The sequence below is a fragment of the Mugil cephalus genome, chromosome 16 (assembly GCF_022458985.1).
Source record: "Mugil cephalus isolate CIBA_MC_2020 chromosome 16, CIBA_Mcephalus_1.1, whole genome shotgun sequence".
Taxonomy (NCBI): Eukaryota; Metazoa; Chordata; class Actinopteri; order Mugiliformes; family Mugilidae; genus Mugil; species Mugil cephalus.
Window position 1 is genome coordinate 7,659,579 of NC_061785.1, and position 14,426 is coordinate 7,674,004.

The window sequence follows — 14,426 nt, forward strand, 5'->3', positions numbered from 1 at the left end:
TCTGTCTGGAAAACGGCTCAGGCTGGAGAGGAGATGACTCTTATCATCACTACATAGAGCACGGTGTAACAAACGTAGATAATGTAATCCTGTTTTTTTACTTATTCCCCCTCTAAATACAATTTGGTTGTTGTTTATTGGGATATATGAGCTTCGTACGACTGAATGATGTGTGTGCAGAGTTCTGCTGGAGGAACGTTACCCTGCAGTGACCTTATGTTTGTTCAAGACGATGAGATGTGAATTAGCTTGGAAGGCAAAACTGGCAAAAATGCATCTTATGGGATACAGGAAGGATGTGGAAACATGAAACTTCCACCACACGAAAACTAACTTTTATTTGACCAAATGTATTTATATTTACTTAATTTTTAAGAAAAACTCTTCGACACATGAAGAGGTGAGTATTCTGATGCCGTACAGAAAGATGTCAGGAAACTTTAGGTGAAAACATGAGATCAGATTATTTCAAAGATTAATCTAACTGACTGCATATCTGAGGAGAAAAAAACAAAATGAAACAAAGTTACATCAGATAAATTGTTCCAGTTGTTTCACTTTGTACATGTTCATGTATGTAGAAACAGAAACACAGAACGGTTTTCATGCATGTCACCGTTCCCCACAGCCTTTTTCAGCTGTAACCATCCTTATTAATTAGGAACAAGGAGTCCACCTTATTAATTGCAGCTCTAAGCTTGAAAATAATTGGAGCCTAGGAGAAGGTAATTCAAAAATAGGAATGCTCTTTCCAAAAAAATTCCCTTTTGAAGGAAGAAGTTAAAAGGTGCAGGCTCTGGACAAGATGAGCCCATTTCCAAGGCTTGTCTTTGACACTAATGAATCACCGTGTATCGCGGCCTTGCAGGCGCGAAGGTAACTAGAAAGGTACAGAGGCTAGAGTTAAGCTTCACTGTGTCCTTTGCCAGGAAATAAGTATCTGTGTTTCAGAATTAATTTTAGAGGAAGAAATTTCACGTGTGAAAGAAAGAGAATAAATGAGAATGTACCCAACGCTGTGCGTGCGTTGGCTCATGCCGACGCGAGTGTTTGTGTTGCCTCAATTACAATGCCAGCCAACTGCACATTCACTCACTATCTACCTGTCCACGCGTCTCTTTTTGTCCGGGAACGCTTGGCTAATAGGTCGGAGGACGAGCTGATTATGCACCGATGGGTTTCAGATGTTGGATGTGACCGGCTGGCGGCAGATAAGATCATGTGGAGCGAGGCTGTAATTAGATGTCATCTCCACGGTGATTACGGGAGCACACAGCAGACGGGGTGCATGCGGCGTTTTCAGCTATAATACCTCAGCGGATGGAGACTTCAAATCACCAGCTTTAACTGTATCTCCGTGCCCTCCTAAACCACCCCTTGACCTTCTCCTCCTTCATGTGAAAGGAGGCCAAAGCACATGTCCACTTTTTTCTCACATTGTATATAATCTACAGGTGGTGAATACAAGACTATTTACAATTTACATACTAATATACTCCAATCTGGCATAACATTATGTCCTAGTATAGTGTAGGTCTCCCTTGTGCCTCCAAAACACTTGTTACTCATCAGAGAATGGACATGAGCAGTGGAAAAGTCTATTCCAGGACAACACAAGTTACCTCCCAGTTGATCCCTATTAAAATGGGTGAAGCAGGACCACATCCATTGGGGCTGCACTTGGTCCGCTGCACCTTTTTAACTCAAACAGTAGTTGAGCTGTTGCTGATGATGTTTGAATACAAGAACGCAAGAAAAAAAGCATATTGAGAAGAAATGTAAAGTCAGTAAAGTAAAGTAAAGTCATTAAAGTAAAGTATTGGGTTCAGTTGGAAGATGGCACAGTTGAATGGCTTTCTAGCATATCTGTTTTCATGAAGCGCATTGTGTTTTATGAATGGTACAGCCTAGATAAGCTCCTACTGATTGTAACGGTAGTAGGTTACTATGTGAATAATGTTCACTATAACTGAAAAGGTAGCAGGTTCGGAGCTACAGTGAAATGCTAGCTAAGAGTTAAACATTAACAAATGACTCCTAAAGGCAAAACAACAACTAAAACCTAAAAGAGCCATGGCTGCTCTGCACAAGTCCTGATGGAAAAGAAAAAAAAACGATCTTATTTCATCTCTGACTTAATGACAAGAGGAAGGATTTGTTAGACATTGCTGTATTTAGGTTTGACGTTCCTTAAACAATCTGTGTGTGGCTCAACAGCCGAGAACAATAACTCTGAAAAAGGAGGTCACCGCGATGTGTTTTTTCCATAAAGGACTGCTTATTTGTGCGGTGTCTTCAGCCTTCTGTTTGTTCACTTCCCCGGGAGAGTCCGCTTCCTCTGCGTGTTTTTAGTGAGACATGAGGACATCTTCATTGAGAGGAATCAACAGTGCAGCCTGAGATACCCAATATGCAAACAGGGACATACTGCATCTGGAGACTGTCCAGGCTGAGTTTTATTGTTCTTCCAAACACCAGACAGATAGAGGACTTTCTGCAGCCAGGAAACATTTCCTCCGCCTGCCCCCTGCCCAGATTAAAGTTTGCAAAAGTACATCTGTGTGTACTCATTGGTGTCTGTTTGTCATACTGTAAAAAAGACTATACAAGATGGATAGAGACCCTCCATGCGCCGCATGCTTAAGGCCAAACATCATGATGAGCAAACAGAAGCCCCGAGAGCAAGCAACCGAAAACATCCTCCACCCAGCTGATTATCCCCAGGCCTCCTTTCAGGGATCCTGCAGTCCATTACAAAGGGAAATCCGGATGGAGAGAGTGCAGCCTGCTTAGCTTGGGACTCATCTAGATGTGCCTGGAGGCTTCACATTCAAAGACACAAGGCAGCGAGAATGGCTACAACAGCTTGGCGAGCAGTGGCTCCATACCCCCCTATCTAAGCTCTATAACTGTCCCCACTCAAATGTGCACAAGCCTTGAGGATTCTGTCCGCTATCAGAGGCAAGAAGCTGATTAAATGAACGCATCCACTGGCATTAAAGGAGGCGAATGCACTTACAGCAGTGCATTCAATGGTAAATGGATACTGTAGTTTCGCCTGCGCATTGGGGGAACATCAGTCTTGGCTCAAAACATAAGAAAAACCCCCATGACCGTGGGAAGGTTCGGTCTTCTACTAATCCAACCGATCCAAGACGCCAACACAGACATCAGACTTACCCCAGGTGATGACAGTGATCAGAGTTCACGCTACTAGCGACAATGTTATAAATGACTTGTAGCCTGCTGCTTTTTTCTTTTGCCTGAAGCTTGTTACATATTCTACAAGAAGCGAGGAATTTGTTCTTGCTCTTAGGACAGAGAGAACAAGAACAAAGTTCATTCTGGCCAGGTCATTTATTCTTCATGAGAAACTCAAAGTGGCAAACTCCAGGTCCAAGTCCTCATAGGGCCCCAAAACTGCAGATAGAGGATGAGAGGCACTTTTCTTATTATTTTCAGATGTCGGCCACTCAACTTTGAGGACCGTGTCCGGTGGATCACGTTGTTCATTCAGCATGCATCCACAGACACTATGCCGATCTCTACCCAGGAGAGATTAGCAGTCACGCTACCAATATTAGCATTAGCATTAGCATCTGGGAGCTCACAGAGTGGTCGCTAGCATTCCCGCTTCTTTTCCATGTTACTACATACTTCCAATTTCCAGTTGCCGGAAACCGCCGGTCAGTGTGTCGAGGACAAGCTGTGAGGACAAAATGACGTCAACATGATTCTCGCTTCCCGAGGACGTGAGCAGAACAGTGAGCCAGGAAAACACTGGGATAAAAAGCAGGGTTGATATTCACGCTTCAAGTAAAGTGCTGAATGCGCACTTTAAGCCGAACAACCGAAATACGTGAGTCTTCATAATCTGTTTCCGTGTCAAGAGCATTTTCATGTTAATATCAGCAATAGTGGGCGATGTTCACACACTCGTCAATTCTGCAATCAATTTCCTGTGTGTATCCCAGAACACCTGGGAGGATGTTTTCATCGACAATCGATTGTTGAGCTGCCTTGACTCTGAAGAATGTGAATCTTCATTGTATGAGTGTATACACTGATCAGCCATAACATTAAAACCCACTGAAAGGAGAAGTAAATAGACATTTAAACCATCTTGTGACAATTCAATGTTCTGCTGGGAAACGTGTGGACCTGACATTGGTGTGGATGTTAAATGGACATGTTCCACCAACCTAGACCAGACCAGGTACCCCCACCTCATAGCAATGACGCTCCTTGATTGCAGCCTGACACACACACAAAAACACTTTAGGAACAACTCAAAAAAAAAAAAAAAACACGAAAAACAAGTTGTTGACCTGGCCTCCAAATTCACTAGAGCAAGCAGTAAATATTTAAATTAAGAGAACTGGGTGGTCGTCCAGAGTAAAGCAGTGTTTCTATTGCAATACTTCAATCGGAAGATACATCATTACACAAAAGTGAGAAGTGCCAGTTCACACATTGACACACATTGACTTTTTTTTTTTTTTTTTGCTCCAGGCTGCAGGCGCCCTTTCCATCCTGACAACAGGGTGCTTTGTCAGTGAGGGCGCTGAAGGAATATCTGAAGCCTATGTCTCCTGCTTCCGCAAGCCTTAATGGCAAGACGCACCAAAGAATGCTCTGTACTGGCTCACATTTCAAGAACGGGAAACAGTTTTCATCATGTTCCAGGCTTTCCAAATGTCATCACCGATTCCACACAGCCTGCCGTCGCAGAACGAAATTTATTTAACGCAGACATCTGAAACGGTCGTCACGTGTTAATTCAAAATACTTTTGTACATACAAGGCACCCGTTACAATTTTGACGCATAGCAGTGACTTTTGAAAATGGACTTGTTAGAAATATGACATAAAAACAGTAGTTCATATGTTTTTTTGGGAGTATTTTTCCCAAAATTGTATTAAAGGTCAACACGCTCGTAACTGACAGATTATGACAAAAACTGGCAGGATAATCAGCTCTGAGGTTGTCAACTCATTGCCCAAAAATGGGAAACCTTTCTCAAATGGTGACTTCACAAAACAATGCTTCGCTAAAGTTGTAGGATTGATGTGTCTGGAAAAAAGTCTAGCGTTCAAAACCGTTAGCATGACCAGAAACACAGCTGTGCAGCAAATTGAAGACCTGAAGTCGACTGCATGTGACGAGAGCACGAACACCGCGCAGCTGTTCATTTTTTATCGGGCAGTTGGCAACAGCTTACTTCGCATTACAGAAAAGGACAGTTAAACGGCAAAAGCTGTCCCCAATTTTACCTTTTTATGAATGAGAAAAAAGCTACCAATAGCCAAAAGCAGTTTAAATATGAATAAATGTGTCAAAATAAATGAAACCATAATAGGCCCTGTTAATTAATTTCATTTTTTTTTTTTTTATCTCTTATCTCTTTTTATCTCTCTAAATACCTGGATTTTCACATCAGCAGGCAGTGCTAACATGGGGCCATGCAAACCTGTCACACTACTACTGTGGGATTATTCAACAATGTTTACTCATCATCACGGTAAAATAGTCCATGTTTAGTCAATCTACGGCATTAATTCCTCTCTCAACCAGTAGAAAACAAATGTTATAAACACGTGATTATACATGAAAACAAATACCGTAATATGTTTTATCAGAGATCTAGTAAGAGACACGCCTGCAATTTCCTCTACCACCATAGGTGTCGGCAAAGACAAATATATTCAAGACTTTAAGCTTTCGTGTTCAGGAATCATTAGATTGGTCGTTCCTGTTGTTTTGAGGTTTCAGTCCAGACATTTAACAAATTTTGAGTTCAATGAGTTTAATAAGTATGGCTTTGGTTTGGCAAGTAACAGGCAATTGTGCTCTCTGGGGAACAGAAATGAAAAATGTAATCCCTTCAAGCAGACGGTCAAAAATTGTTTCCAGCACCTCAACGTTCTGATGCAGCGTCTACTGCTCCCGTGTTCACCCCTCAGTACAACCGAGGCAATCATGTTCGGCCGCGCAGCGCGCCTCCCTCCCGCATGTTTCGTTGCCAGCGATATTTATTAAAGGAGACCTGAGAAAACAAAAACAAATCTGGGCGTCTAATCCAAATCATTTCACTCTGGGATGCTTTTTTTTTTTTTTTTTTTTTTTTTCTATCCTCCTGTACGGATGCTGGCTGTGTTTGAACAACTGGATTTCATCAGCGGCGCGCAGCCAGCCTGCCAGCAACCTCAGACTAGAACCTTCGCTAAATGTCAGCACGGCAGGTTCGGTTCTGTGGCCGTGGGACAATGATCCGAGCCAGACGCACTCATCGGCGTGCATCCTCCTCCAATCCACCTCCTTTATGTGTCTCGCCGCGTCAAACATACATGGCATGAAGCAGCTTCTATTTCGATGTTGATGAAGTGTTATTTGGACTCATTGCAGAACAGACTTTGTAATTGAGTCGTATTCTGCAGGCTCGTTGCACGTGTTGACAGTACGTTCTAACATATTGCTACTTGGAATGCATGGAGGTTTGTTTGAGTAAAAAGTCCTTCCATCATAGTCGAGCTCATTAAGACAGATGTAGATTGCACCTCTCCATCATCTCTGTTTGTTCCTCTTGGCCGTGGGTCCGAGCTCGAACTGTGGACTTTACGTTCAACGGTATGGGGCGACGACGACAGACGCGCCGGGCGAGGATTACGTGCGTGGGAATGTAAGGTGTTTTCCACCACAGCTGACTACAGGGGAAACGGTTCGGTTCCCATTGTGAAATGACAAGAAAATGTAATTCCCAGCCATGAATACGGCACGCCAATCTGCAAAGTCAGCTTTGCAAAATCCCCACCTGTGCAAAAGGAGGAGTATTCAACAGAAAGAATGCGTGTGATTTGCCATAAAAATATTTTCAGAGTAAGTAATCCATAAAATTGCCAGCGTTGAAAGCTTTGTCCCACGGTTTGCAGGTGGAATTTGCATATATTAAGTCTGGAAAACAAGTGAGATTCATAGCTGACGGGAGCATAAAAACACATTTGCTCCCTCTCTCTCCCTTTTGCTTTCTCTTTATCACACAGACAGCTCCGCGTGTTCCTGGTTGCTCATGTGTGGCAGCCGAGCTGGATGGAAAACATATTGCTCCATCAATCACGTCCCATTCTTCTCAGCGGCAGCTCGCTCAACGCCGAGGCTGCCTGAGACTGGGGCCTCCGCATCGAATCGCCTCTCGTGTAAAAAATGCAAAGATGACAAATATTCCCCTGAACGCGTCCAGCGCTACTGTACATCTCTGTCAAACTGTACCCGCGCTGATGACCCTATCTCTTTCGAATGATGTTTTCCCCCCCTTCCATCCCTGCCACCCTCTTGACTGACAACGTGACGACGGTATCTTAATACACCGAGTGCTGAGTGTCTGCTCAGTTCAAACAAATCCTTCATCTCCCCCGTGTTATGCCAATAGATCAAATGAAAAGATGGGGGGAGAGAGAAGGAGGAAGATGTCGGTTTTCATCAACGTCAGGCTGATGTATTCAGGAGGGTCCGTCTTTCAAGCCCCTCGTGTCGGCGCGTAGAGAGACAAAGAGCCGAGATGCCCGGCCATGTCCACACTGACGGTCCGAAGAGAGAAAACATTCCTCCTGTCCCCAGCTCCGGCCCCCCTGTGCACTGCGTATGTCACCTATTTGTTCTCGAGAAAGAGCTCAGGTATAAGCAGAGAGAGGGTCACTTACTCGTTTTTCTCCAGGGACAGGAGCAGCTGCTCGCCTTCCGCTTCAATCAGGAGCTTCAGAGATGCGGGCTGACTCTGGAGGAGACAACAGAAGAAAAGTGGAGATGAGAAAGATTCCTCCGGAGGCGAGCGAAACTTTTCCAGGAGGAGCTTCTCCATCACCACCTGTAGCAAAAGGTGGGATATGGACAGAGTTTGATACTCAAATTTGGCCATCACACAGCTGGCAAAATTAAGTTAGTTAGTTCCTTTTTCTTATTTAGAACTAAGGGCGTTTTTTTCTTGAACAATTGTTAGTTAATTCATTTGTTCAATTGTTTTATATTGCAATTAGTTAATGGAAACAGGTTTATTTGTCTAAATAGTTGTCCTGTGTTTTATCATAATCAACAAACTAAAGGCAAAGTTATGAAGTTATTCAATGACCATGACATCTCAAGTAATAAAGAATCGGTATCGGCGATACTAGCCCGGTATTAACTTGGTGTCGGATCGATACTAAGATTCCCAGTATCGCCCTCCCCCACCTGAAGTCAAGATTGGTGCTGATTGGTACATTGGTTAACTAAATAAGTCAATTTAATTTGCTGCGTGTGGCAATAAGCTCTCAAAAACCTTTGCTCCGGTCCTGATGAGACAGACCCACCCAGCTTTCAAATGATGAGAGCAGCCAGGGGGAAAGAAAAAAAAAAAACCTCATGAAGCTACTTTTTATGTTAGAACAAGAGCTGAGAGGATTAGCTTTATGTTTCTATTCCGTTTGACATTGATCCTGCAGGAAGCCACGAGTGTTCGCACCCCTGGGTCGCAGCCACGATGCAACTGACTGAGAGAGGCCACGCGTCTCCGCCTGTGAGATGAAGTGACACTGCAGTCAAGCATGCTGTCAAGCATCACGCATCTGCACATATGCAAACACACGGGCGAAGAAACACACACACACACAAAATCCTCCTCCTCTGTCTCACTTTCTCCGAATCCCTGGGCAACCACAAACACACACACAAACACTTTCAACACATCCAGTTCAGTCTGGGTCAGCTGCAGCGAAAAGCACCGCTCTGGGTTAAGTCATCCATCGCCCCCCTGTGAAGAAGTGAGGATCATAAGAGGATATGGCAGCAGGACACTTTAGGTTTTAGGCAGTATCATTGCCCGCTATGTGGGAACCAACTTTCAGCCCAGACAGATTTCCATAGGCGTGATTTGACTCACAAGGCATCATGTTTATAACCGTTTTTAACTCAGGACGTATGCGCCGCATATTTGGACTTAAATTAATATTTATTTTCAGCTTCAAGCGGGTGTTCCTTAAATCACTGATCCCAGGTCTGTTTTTGTTTTTGAGCAGAACGGAACCTCGTGGCACCTTGTCTGTTTGGTTAAGCCAGAACTAATTAATTCAGAAATGAAGTACATCAATAACGCAACCAGGAAACTCAAGCTGTGTTTTTATGTCTGCCTGGCAGCCCTGTGTTTTGTTTTCATAAAGTCTGGGATTATAACACAGAAGAGAGCCAAGGATCCCATTAATGAATTACATTTCATTAACGTTCCAGTGTTTCCTTCCTTTCTGAGATGATGATATTGTGCAGCTGCCTGCTCTTGAAATGTGAACCTGGAGCGAAGAAACAATGACTGCCATTCCTGCATGGCTGCACGAGGTCTGACAAACTCCTGATACGTGAGCGGCGAGACTAATGTGAAACTTTCTGCCGACAGATTTGAAAAAATTCATGACATACTTCAGCAATGTTACAATAATGAATAGGGGATATGAGCACAGCTGGGGGAAAAAAAGTCAATGGATTAATGAGTTTAAAGCTCCGAATCAACAATCTTGCATTTTCACAGCTGATGCTGGAGATTAGATGTGGTTTAGTTGTTGGATGTAAATTCAAGATGGAAAATAAAAGTTTGAAACTTTGCATTTAATCCAGATTCAAATATAAATTCTGTGTTTTACTGCTATCGTAGTTGCCCAAGACAAAATAAAATTCAAAATTAAATTACAGAGTTTGCTTTTCTTACAACCTTCCCAATGGTGGAGTTGAATAGTGTACACACAGGAGGACATCTGCAGCGACCTTTGCAGTATCACTGAAGTTCAACTTGAAGTACATCAATGTTGAGGCAATGCAAAAGACCAATGTGAGTGATTGCACAACTGATTAACATGACGTGAGACATATGACGCAAACACAGAGTTTTCTAAACATTTATTACAATAAACAACTTTGGTTCCTACCAACAAATTGACCACGCTGCGTGCAGCGGCCTGGGGGCGTTGGATGAACCCGGATAGGGCGTCATCGCCACTGACGGTATTTGGTTTTCAAATACAGAGCGCTGACAAGAAAAGATGGCTCTGTGCATACACTAGTAACAGGGCTGTTTCAAGACACTCTGGGGGCCCCAGGCAAGTGGCACCTTGGGGGCCCCATTAGGGAGACTCTCAGCGCGTCATTGTTGCAGTCTTAGGGGATTTCATGTTGTGTCATTGATTACCGACCGAATGTCGGCAGTCCCCGGGAGGCTTCCTCTAGCTACTAGCAAGCAGCCACTAGAGGGGAGCCCCATTAGTGTCTATAGGGGTTCCATCATTGTCACTGATATGGACCAATATCAGGTGGTCTCTGGGGGCCCTAGGTAGTTGCCAAGTTTGCCTGTCCGTCAGTCTGGGACAGTGTGAAATACACTGATCAGGCATAACATTAGGACCACCTGCCTTATATTGTGTAGGTCTCCCATGTGCCTCCAAAAAAGTTGTGACTAATCAGATAATTGAGATCTTCTGAGGCTGTCCTGTCGTGTCTGGCAACAGAAAGTTGTTAGCGGGGGCCTTTGGGTCCTATGGGTTGAGAGGGGGTCAACACCTTGTGCTGTTTTTCATGTTTCTTTGATTTCTTCTTTGGTTTCTTCTTTGTTTCCAAGTCATTTTTTGTGTGTGTGTGTCTCACATTGCTGCTGGTCTGGTTTGATCTAGGTGGGTGGTACGTGTCTAAGTAACATCCACATGAACGCCAGGTGGTCCAACAGTCTCCCAGCAGAACATTACATTGTCACAAGATGGTGGGTGTTATTTATTTTTCCTGTCAGTGGTCATAATAGGCAACTACAGCCTGGAACCTCCACTATTGATCAACAGTCAGCTAACAGGTGGGAGGTTGTCATGTTGTATGACAAGATTTTGGTGCAAGAAGACGGTCCATAATAAGAGGGTTTTCATTCACTGGAGAGCAGAGACTATCTATAGGCTTTGAAGTCTTAATCCTATGATTGCACCCTGCTAACACTTTGACGTCACATCACCAAAGGTGATGCAGTGACAGTAATACGACGAGACACACGGATCAGTCAGAACAAAGAAATTAATGTCAAAATGAAATAAAGTCTCCACCTGGTATTTCAGCTCACTGATTGGTCTCCAATCTTGTCCAACAAGCTGCAGAGGTACTGTGGTCCCATAGTGCTTCTGCTTCGCCGTTGGTCTGCGTTGAACCACCGTGCTCAAAAGATTCCCTGCAAAAAAAGGAAATATAAATACCATGTGAGGACACAAGGCCGACTTCAAAGTGCTCTTCTCTTTTAAGTCTAACGGAATCTGAAAACCCAGACGATGTCCATCCATCCACTGTGAACAAAAACAATAAAAAATGTACTGTTTGAACATTTCTGATAATGAATCCCTCCCTGCTATTGAATCCCGTGCCGGGTGCACACCAGCAACATTTAAACACAACCTGACAAGTGCTGCCGCGTAATCTAAAGTGTCAGCATGCGATGGCTTTTTTCTGTAACGTCGCACAAAATATGCCCTGTGAATGTATTTCCTTGTCGCAACTAACAATTATCTCCGCCGACAAAAAAAAAACAAAAAAAACAAAAAACGTTTGCATTACATCGTAGCTGCTCCCGAGCATATGTTCATATCCTTTTTTATAGGGCTATCAGCGGAATGGGGCCCGCCATAAAAACATGAGCACAACACAGTAAATACAACCCTCAGACATCAAAATACTGAGAACCGTTAGCCTGTGGCAAACTCTAACCACCCCCCTGACAATCTCCACAGTTCTTGAGGAGTGGAGAGTTTTGAGCAAAGAGGAGCTTGGGTTTGCTGCTGCTGCCACTGTGATAACTCCTAACACAAGGCTAGTGTCCAGGATGCAGTGTGAGGATTAGACGTAGCTTTGGGGCATTGTTCCCAGCGCGCTTTTATCTCTTCCCTCTCTGTTCTGACAGGGTGTTAACTGAGCCTCTGAATGGCTACTGCTCTGCCACGCTGCCAGTCATTTGAGAAACGTATCCGTCCCCGAATCCAAAACCGAGAGTGTGCCCGCCGGGAAAAAAAAAAAAAAAACGGACAGCGAGCAAAACCTGCTACCTTTAACTGAGACAAACTCCCTAAATGGAGCGTGATGAGCGAACAAAGAGTCGCTGGAGGACGTTGCTAACAGGGTTCACGGAGTAATCAGCTCCTCGCAGTGGGGAAGTTATTTTGCAGCTTACTAAAGCAGCAGGGGTTGTTAGCGCCATTTGTTCCAGCGCAAACATCCTAAATCAAACGTTTGCTTGTTTTTTCTGCGTTTTTTTTTTTCCCCCTGCCGATGCTCCATCGAGCGTTTCCAAACAGCAGGGAAACAGATTTAGTTTGAGGGTGATGCCAGTGAACTTGCGAGAAGCCGTGCGTGTGGTCTACGCTTAATTTATGGCGCGTTTAGAACTTGAAACTTTTTCTTATTTTTTTGATTTGCGTTTACACCCGGATAAACATAAAACACACTCTAGGGACTATACTCATCGCTGATTATCATCACCAGCAGCTTCGAAGTTCTTCCTTTCGGGTGGTTCACATCGCCTCCATCTCTTTATACGTGACTCACCCGCTTAAATTGCTGAGTCTGCTTATTCTCCAGCATTAATAACCCCAGTCAGGCACAACGCTCTCCAGCTGAGCTTTGTTCTGGTTATCCTCCAAGGAAACTACCACTCTGGGGTTGATCACAGAGCTATTCCAGCTGATAGTGGAGAGTCAGAGGTGACCAGCTCAGCAGTCGTCATGCATTTCCAGCCTGATGATGAGAAGCAGGTTCTCTGACAAGGACGGGAGGGCATTGAAACACACACAACGACGGGGAGAAGATTTCTACCCTCATTAGTCCCAGAAAACCACACCGTCTGGGGGAGGTGGGCATGCTGAGTAAGGGAACGCAAGATAACCTCGGAGAAAAGCGCACTTATAAGATAAGCACAACACAAAGATGAGGGGAAAACAGAGGGAGGGTTTTGACAGAGAAAGGTCGAGTTCACGTTGTGGTTTATGAGGTAAAAACACACACACACGAATGGAACGGCCTTCGCCCCTTTTGTGTGGCGTGCTCCACATCAAACCATACAGCGTTTGGTTCCTTGACTTCAAAGTCGGCGACTGAACAACCATTTTGTTAATGTGGTCCACTATGAGGTTTGATTCCTGCTTATAAATTGCCTTATATTAGTGGAAATAGTCTGCAGGCTCATTCCTTTTCCACATGCTCTGGGAGGAACATTTGGTAAAGTTGGAACGTGGCAGTGCCGTGGTGCGAGGCAGCGTCTAAGTGGCTTTTGTTAGCTGGAATGTCATAAGAACCACCAGAAGCATTGAGGGAGCGGTAAAAAGTGGCACCAAGTCTTATTTATACGTCCAATAAAAGAGAGTGTAAACAGAGGTCTTAATAAAGCAGTGTTCTGGTCATGATCACCTCCCTTTACGTTCCCATGTACACAAGGAGAGCTTGTGCCATTTATATTGCCTCAATAAAGGCTAGGTGGGAGGACTGAATGTCTATGTGTGTGTGTGAAAATGTAATTTTGTGTATTTGCTTGTGAGCGATGGAAACGTGATACAGACCCGTGACCGAATAAAGCAATAATTCTGCCTTTCTTTAGCACCATTGTTAAGAAAATTACATTTTATGACTTCGCTTGACCCTGGATTAAGTGATTTGTAGGTCAAAAAAGCTTCTGAAGTGGGCAAAATCCAACCAAGAGGGTTTCTTTTTTTTCTTTTTTTTTAGACAAAATTGTCAGGGTATGTTTGGTTCAGAAGAAGTAAAGCATTTTTGGGTAGCTTTTCTCAAAACTTTCTTCTTGCCTCTTATACTTCTTCCATGTCGCAGTAGTGCTGAAAGAAAGATTAGGGGATCTGTAGATTCTGTAGGAGACTTCGTCTGGAAACGACTGAAGCCACGGCTGCAAATCCATCCGATAGATTTTTGGATATCTTGCAGGATCAGTGGAAACCTCACATCGGACTACGTGAGTATGACTTAGCTCCGTACTTAGGGTTAAGGTTAGACAGACATATATAGACACAGGCATAGAAAGGGTTAGGGTTAGACTTAGGGTTGAGGTTGGGGTTAGAGCATCAACAGCATCTACTCTTCTCACATGTATTTTCACTTTTCTGGTTTGGAATGAGTTCAAAAGAAGTTGCTATTAGCTCCAGATCAATGAGTTGATCAATTCCAATCGCCCATTTGACATTTGCGGGGTATACCCTGGCCACATCCTGCACAACTCGATAGTCTATCACAGGTATAATGAACTTAACAAATAATATATTTCATTGGACTGCCTAACAAGCACACCGACCTACATTCTCATCCCCTGAGCCTCGCTAACTGTATGCAACGCTCAAAGTTAAACAGAATTGTGTTTGCTTTCCTAATCTGCTCTGTTGATAAT

General features: G+C 43.8%; 1 protein-coding gene across 1 annotated transcript in view; it reads right to left on the reverse strand.

The window, feature by feature from the left end:
* LOC125022972 (disintegrin and metalloproteinase domain-containing protein 12-like) overlaps positions 1-14,426 on the reverse strand; it is an 80,957-nt gene that overhangs the window by 56,614 nt on the left and 9,917 nt on the right. The window contains exons 2-3 of the mRNA XM_047609991.1: positions 11,098-11,219; positions 7,699-7,772 (exon numbers count right to left, since the gene is read on the reverse strand). Coding sequence (XP_047465947.1) covers positions 7,699-7,772; positions 11,098-11,219 — 196 coding nt within the window. The remainder of the gene's footprint in view (positions 1-7,698; positions 7,773-11,097; positions 11,220-14,426) is intronic.